The 7,631-nt window shown below is 37.4% G+C and overlaps 1 protein-coding gene across 1 annotated transcript; it reads left to right on the top strand.

The window, feature by feature from the left end:
* The first annotated feature begins 469 nt into the window (after positions 1–469).
* Positions 470–7,431, top strand: LOC149111215 (carbonic anhydrase 2-like). Its single transcript, XM_089292409.1, has 8 exons — positions 470–527; positions 933–971; positions 2,168–2,253; positions 2,520–2,756; positions 3,103–3,159; positions 4,329–4,395; positions 5,982–6,175; positions 6,521–7,431. Exons 1-8 carry the CDS (start codon positions 470–472, stop codon positions 6,641–6,643), a joined length of 861 nt encoding a protein of 286 aa, XP_089148535.1. The 3' UTR covers positions 6,644–7,431.
* Positions 7,432–7,631: the final 200 nt, after the last annotated feature.

The following is a 7,631-nucleotide window of genomic DNA, read 5'->3' as shown; positions in this document are numbered from 1 at the left end:
ATGTTCAGTGAACAAAGTTTGAACAAAAATCTATTGACAGTTTTATTTCAGGGGATTTACATTAAAATCAAAGAAGCAATCAAGCAGACTAAGATTTATGCTGGAAGGCAGGCACTGCGCATCTTTTGTTTTTGTTTTTGTTTTTTGTATTTTTTTTTCTGTCATTGCCAGGTTTTGTGAAGGGTCAAACCCCAAAATAACAAACAAATACATACAACAAAGAGCTTTGCCAAGTTTTCTAACCATTTTCCTCAATTAACTATGGTATGTGCGAGGAAAAATTGTGTCAAACGAACATTTAAAGAAAATTTACACTTTCTGTTTTTTCTTGTTTGAACAATATCATTCTTTGGAAGTTCCGAGACTGATTTGATCGGTCGACAGTCGACTCTACAATTTTCTTACACTAGTATTATATAATTACACTTTTATCACTGTTGTAATATTGTGACTTTATTTGTACACAGGGATGTCATGGTCACTGTTCCTGTATTATCTAATGCTTGGTATAATCAAGCGTCGACACAGTAAGACATCAACTTTCGGACTTAAAGTTCTGTTTCATTTAAATCTCTGTAGGTTACAAACGTGATCAGTTTCATGATATTTAGCATCGCTAAGCTAATTCGGGACACTATAAATAAAACAGCAAATATTGTAAATATGACCGAACACTTTTTTTAAAATCCCAACTGGTTGAAGGTTCACAAGTTGGCTATTTTGTTTTCAGTGTGGACCATCAAACACAAATCTATCCAGCGTCGGAGAGAAGGATTTAAACCAGGGACCCCCGGTTTACAAATCCAGCACCCTAACCACTGGGTCGAGCCTTCTCCAACAGTCATCTAATTAGGATAACCAGTTTGAAGTAATTTGTGTTAATGCCTGTTTCATGCCCTGAATATTGTTTCATTATCATTGTTTTGCTGTAGCTTATCCTCAGTTTGGTTACGGGGAGACAACACAAGAAGGTAATCAACAAGTACGCTCATATTTTATCATGCGTAGCGAATTATTGTCACGGAAATCTGTCAATGTTATACGATGCAACGGTCCTTTAGATTTTTAGCACCACGTTGGCACAGTTTAATGAGTTTGTTTTGATCTACGAAAATAAACTTAGCTTGATAGTAAGGCTTAGAGAACACAAATCAACGAAATCAGTTTCCTTTGTTTTTGTCATCTAGCCCCCAGTACCAAGCCGAATTTTTTTCAAGATTTCGAAGTTAGCCTACATTGAATTTTCAACCTGTTTCTCGGTCTCTGGTCAGTTTTCTTTCAGTGTGGAAAAAGGTGTTAGTATGTTAGTATTCTCATTCTCAAACGCCTGAATAATTCATCAAGTTCAAACAAGGAAAATCATGACCGTGACGGTGTTTGGATATCTGATCTTTATTAGCACAGATTTTGATGATTTTATTTATCTGTTTTCTCCTAAGTTTTAGTTTCGATTTAGAATATATATTAAACACCCAAGACAGTGTTTGACCACATTTCCAAACTCCTCGCAGTTCGTCGTATTTTTAACTACCTTCTCTGTGTGGTCAAACACAGTCTTTCGTTTTCTGATATATTACTTCATCTCATCAGTTGGCAGCTGGTATTCTTATTCTGTAATTACCAATTAAGGTAGGCTTTTAGCCTGACAGTCAAAGACGTGCGAGAACAAAATATTAAATGTTCTTTTTTTACGATTAGGTAGGGATACGTGCAATTTCCGAAAAAAAATTCTTCGCAAGGGAAGTTCAGTTAACAATTAACCTTCCTGGCATTGCCAACATTCTTTTCTTTCTCATTCGTTGTCTTTCTCTTGCAAAAACATGACTGTAAGTCATTTTCTTTTATAATATCAATTTATGACTGACATTTCGTTGAATTTTTATATCGTCAACTTTCGGAAAAAAGAGCTTCAGCAGGGCAAGATTTTCTTCAACACTGTTTTCCTGAATCCAGACCTTTTTTCTATAGTATATATAAACAATAACCTCCTTTTTGCGCGAAAATATTCTCGGATATTTCTCCGCGGACATTATCTGTTCCGAGAAGCGAACAGTTTTCCGAGAGCGAAGCGAAGACTGTTTTCGAGGAACTGGTTAGACCAATCGCGTGCGAGCGAAAATATTTGATGGATTATAATTTCATATATTCTCTATAGTGAATGGCATAGTGTATGGCCCACCGGACTGGCACAAGGGATGGGAGGACTGCGGCCTTAACAACCAATCCCCAATTAACATCGATACAAGTAAAGTGGTAAACAAGGGGCACTTACCATTTACATGGGAAAACCGGAAATTCCAGTTGGAAAATCAAATGGTTCGCGCCATTCCGTTTGGGAAGCTTCAGAAAATATGGGCTGTGATTTGAGGTGATGCTATTTTTCTGCTCTTTTAAGTCTCTCTAGCTGATGTGGCTATACTTTATAGCGATTCCTTCTCCCGCAACGTGGCATTCAATTGTTTAATGTTTATGCCTGAAATTTCCAACCGGATGGTTTTTGTAAATGGTAAGCACCCAAGAACTATCGTGATCTGAAAATAACGTTCGACAACCCGGGGGGCCTGGTCTCTGGGAAGCTGGAAAATACTGGTCACTCTCCTACTTTAACCATTGACAAGTCACAGGGAACAGCTGAAATCACAGGGGGTCCCCTGGGGGATACCACTTACACACTAAACCAATTCCATTTTCACTTTGGCTGTGAAAACGACCGCGGATCTGAACACACTCTAAACAAGAAGCCGTTTGCTGGCGAGGTAACGACACTAGGCCAATTTTAGTTTTAGGCCATAAATGATTTTCAATTTGTTTCTATTATATCATATATATAGTACATCAGTTCAGTTCCTCATCAGTTCACTTCACTACTGTAGTAAGGCATCTACAGTCAATAATTCTAAAGTAACGCTACCTCTTAGTTTTCCTTTTATTTTTTGTTAAACGACAGCGTCTTCTCTGTGGTTTTCTTCAGTTATTATAACCGTAGCAAGATAAACGTTATTCGCTAATTTTAAAAACTTGTTCTTCTTGAAAACCCCGGTGAATTTTATATCGACCTTATACAATAACAGCTTTGTCTTTTTACTTCTCTTTTCCTCCAAGCTCCATATGGTGTTTGAAAATTCAGGCAGATATGCAGTCATAGCCCTCTGGCTTAAGGTAACATAAACATAACCTTTCTATTCTCTTCATCTACTGTAATCCGTATTTACCGTACTCAAATTTGCAATTCGCCAATCAGAAGCTGTGTTTAACTGTCCTGTTGTCCTGCGATATTAACTCACTGACCTAATATGGTCGCTTCCAAGTATAGTAATTTTCGCTCGAGTAAAATCGCAAAGAGATTTTAAAAGTAGAATATTGAGCGTCTGGGACGCGCGGTGGCCTCATGTTTAGTACGCTCGTCTCCCGTTCGAGCAGTCTGGGTCCGAACCCTCGCCTGGGACATTGTGTTGTGTTCTTGGGCAAGACACCTTACTCTCACAGTGCCACTCTCCATCCAAGTTTATAAATGAGTACCGGCGAACTTAATGCTGGGTGGTAACCCTGCGATGAACTAGCATCCATTTTAGGGGGAAATAGAAATACACCTAGTCGCTTCATGCAACAGAAACTGAGATAAGCTCCGGCCTGATGGGCCACTTAGCTCGTACGCAGACTTTTTACCTTTACCTCACTATCCTAATATCTTGCGATGTCAAGTCAATGAACTGATACTGGCGGAAATTGGGAACATTAAGAGCCTAATCGCACATTTTTGGTACGGTTCCGGAGGAATATTAGGCACTTTTGATTCATGGCTATTTTGGCTGGGCTGCTTGTCACCAAAGTAGGAACCATGGCTCGATCACACTCGCCTGATAAGTCACTGTAAGGTACAAAAAGGTACGATTAGTTATACCAAAAAGATTCATTTATATGATGAATTACTTATCATAAACATTGATAATCTTTGGCAGATCCGGGACTCCTTTTAAAGCGGGAGCCCCAAAATTTTTCCAACCATTGCGCAGTAGTGTTGTAGTGCCATTTTTTAAATTGTTTCCCTTTTTTTTTCCGATTGCGGGTGGCGAAGTTTTGTCTGTGCCATTTTTGAAATTGTTTCTCTTTTTTTTCGATTGCGGGTGGTGAAGGTTTCTCTGTTTAGTCACCCTTTTAAATAAATAGCATTTTACTTTTATTTGAAAATCCACAAACGGTTGTCTTTTTCTAAACGAAAATGCAAATTGTAATGAATTCAAAGAAATTAACCGTTCACCATCAGAAAGCTAGAACGAGTTTAGTCTTAAAGTAATGCTTTATTCAGTTTGTATTGTTTGTTATTTTAGGTTTCTTCTAAAGGAAACCCGACTTTGGGAAGGTTTGCACAACTGCTTCCTAACATGATTTATGTTGGTAAGTTGTGAGTAAATTTTACGTTTTCCTATATAACGAGTCGTACTTCGAGTCTTAGAATATAACTGCTATATGCCCTAAATTTGAGCTGACCGTGCAATACTTTTACTCCACATTCCGTATAGCACGAAATGTTTGCGGGAGTTTAATTTTGCAGATCGGCGAGTTTTGGTATTATGCAGAAATGATTTAGTTTTGCGATTATAAAGAAAAGATTCTCTCGCTGGGCATCAACTTTTGCGATTTTCAGGAAGACATTTTCGTTTTTTTATTTGACTACATACAATCGTCAAGCAAAAGAACATGCAGAGATCTAAAATAAGGTACAGTTACATCTTTCCCTAGTGTGACTGATTGCTCATGCAGTGGATTGGATCATTTTATTTCTCAACGTTTTGTTTCTAATTTCATATTTTTGTTTCTGATCGAAAGAGGCGTTTTCAATAATAGGCACCAGCAAGATTCTGCATTGAATTTCTGCATATATGATTTCGGTTCGCGGGAACTTTCCTTTGAGGATCGGGAAAAAACCGCGAAAATTGCAAAAATTAGAACCGTCGTAATCTGTAATAATTGTTAATCATTGATCCATTTTGATTGGTTCTTATTCGATCAGGTGGAGAATACATAGACTTTGTCATAGACGTTGTTTTTGTTTTTGTTTCTTAATTATATAAATCACATAGATTCCATGTTGCCATGAGTCTGTTCAGTAACAGATCACAAAAGACATCACTGTGGTAAGAACATGAATGATACATTTTTGTTCCTACCACATTTTCACGTCATCTGTGATCAGTTACTAAACAGACGCACAGTAGCGTTGAATCTATTTGCTTTGTCCCGGATGTTTTGTTGCCAGCGCAATTAACCCCCCCCCCCCCCCCCTTCTCAGATGCAAATATTTTTGCTTTTTCATACTCTAATCTTAACCAAATAGAAGATGGTATTTCCAAGTTTTTGAGAAAATATGCACACTCCATCCTCTATTGTTAAATATACCTTTTTACCTGTTTTTGCGTTGCTTTGACCTGCGAGATGCTGCTTGTAAAAAGATCTGGCTTTGCCTCTCCGTGTCTGGGAGAATATTGACTGCTAACTACAAGTTACCAAGCTTTTGACTACCAACATTTACTGACAAATAGCAAACATTTTCGTTCAAAATCTAAACACGGAAAAAAAGACGAATTATTAATGCCCATAGATTTTGTTGTATAATTTGTTAGGTCTGATATATCTATCTGTAAAACCTCGGTTGTCGACGAAAAATGTTCATTTTAGCAATAGACAAAGGTTGAAAGTCAGCTAGTGAAATCATAAGGTAAATATATTAAACTGACAGCGTCGAACGTACTCATAATCTTTGATTACTATTAGTATAATTTGTTAGGTTTGTTAGCAAGCCAACAAATATCATAATTCTTGATGTTCAAAATCTCTCTGACTATTATCACAAAAAATAAGTCGAAAAAATACTCTCCCTCCTTTAATCGTTGCTCAATGCTTAGCTCATTATGTATTAATTATGTGAGGAGAAATTAGCTAACGGTCACAACTTGCCGCTAAACAGAAGATTATATACACAGGGACGAGCACGGAAGTGTATAAGTCTGACGGTATCCGTTTGATGGGGTTCCTTTCCAACAAATGGAACAACAACAAGAAGGTGGTGATACTACCAGACTACTACCACTACAAGGGGTCCTTTACAACCCCTCCCTGTACTGAAGGAGTGAAGTGGTTGGTTCTGAAACCCAAACTTGACACCTCGAAGTATCAGGTGAGTACATGTTATCTTGCTCATTTCAGTTGTTGATAATCTTAGTTACAGACCTGAAACACTACTGAACAATATTTGATAGGCGCCTGAGTAAAGGAAAACCAAGCATTATTACGAACATAAATCCATATCCACTATAAAGGATTATTGATACAGTGTCGTGTCTGACAAAACTGGCACCAGCGTTCTTGATTAGCGTTAAGTTTGTCTGTTCTGTAAGCTAAGATGTTGTCAAGCATTTCTAAACAAGATCGTTATGCTCAATAGAAGAATTTGTGCTTCACATGTACAACTGCTAAAGATTTGAAAACAGGTTGTAATATATTAAATGTGATCTTTTTTTAGTTGAGACGGTTTAGGAAGTTGCGATCATGCCATGGTCGTTTTCCTGGTCTTATGTGCGACAATTACAGACCTCTTCAGCCGCTGAACAGTCGTAAAGTTTACTCGGTTGGAGACAACAAGTAGAAGAAACAAGACGTCGTATCCAATAACTTCACAATACAACACTTGAAACTAGCTAAGCTTTTAATTAACCGCGCGACCAAAGTGATGCAAATTAGCTGTAGTTATGGTCTATTTATTGCTCGGCTGACACTTTTTTCAGTAGATAGACAGTTACTGGGTTGCAGTTTTCTGGTTAGGCTGGAATTGTTTTCTATCGATCTCAGACATTTTGATTAATTAAATGGAAAAGCTAATAAAATTAAACAGTTAATTCCCACGCTTAACATTTCACAAAGGAAAAACGCGAGTAGTTGCTTCTTCTGGTTTTGCCAGTAGATAGAGTTATGATGTTGCTACTATTTTGCTACCGCTGCATCATAGAACTGTTTTCTGTCGATTCCAGATAATACAAGTTAAATTTCCCATCGCGTTTTTAAGCTTTCTTATAAGCATCTTGTTATTATCTAAACCATGTCAACCATGACAGGGCCACAACGTCAAGACCACTGTTGCAACCTTTTAGATTAACAAGTTTAGTAGAACAGCAAGAGTTTTTTTGTGTATATTTTTTAGCACTAATTATAATAATAATTAAAAGCAATATCATAATTGAAAAAAGTGTGAGAATTTTACAATGGCTAGTCTTACATACGTATCTTTCGTCCCTACCAAGAGACTCATCAGAGGCCTTTCAGCTAACTCGTCAAACATTGCGTCTGAAGTCCCGCTAGCATCAAAAATTAATGAAGGAGGCAATCTGGCCTTATATCACATAAGTATTTCCAATTGCGTAATATGCCACTCAACAACTTAAAAAAGGTAATTGTAATAAAAACCTTCCCAGCATCCTTTGCCTTCCTTAACTTCAGTTTTGAAGTTCAGGATGTTGTATTCGGAAAGTCCGGCCGCTGACATTAGTAATGTTGACAAAAATTTTAATACACTGCTTGCGATCAAGCTCTCTTGGAGAAAGGCTTTCCTCGTTGATTTGGAAACGAAAAAATCGAAT

Source organism: Orbicella faveolata, unplaced genomic scaffold (assembly GCF_042242905.1).
Source record: "Orbicella faveolata isolate gen_17 unplaced genomic scaffold, um_ofav_v1 contig_24, whole genome shotgun sequence".
Classification (NCBI taxonomy): domain Eukaryota; kingdom Metazoa; phylum Cnidaria; class Anthozoa; order Scleractinia; family Merulinidae; genus Orbicella; species Orbicella faveolata.
This window is presented reverse-complemented; position numbering and strand designations above follow the sequence as displayed.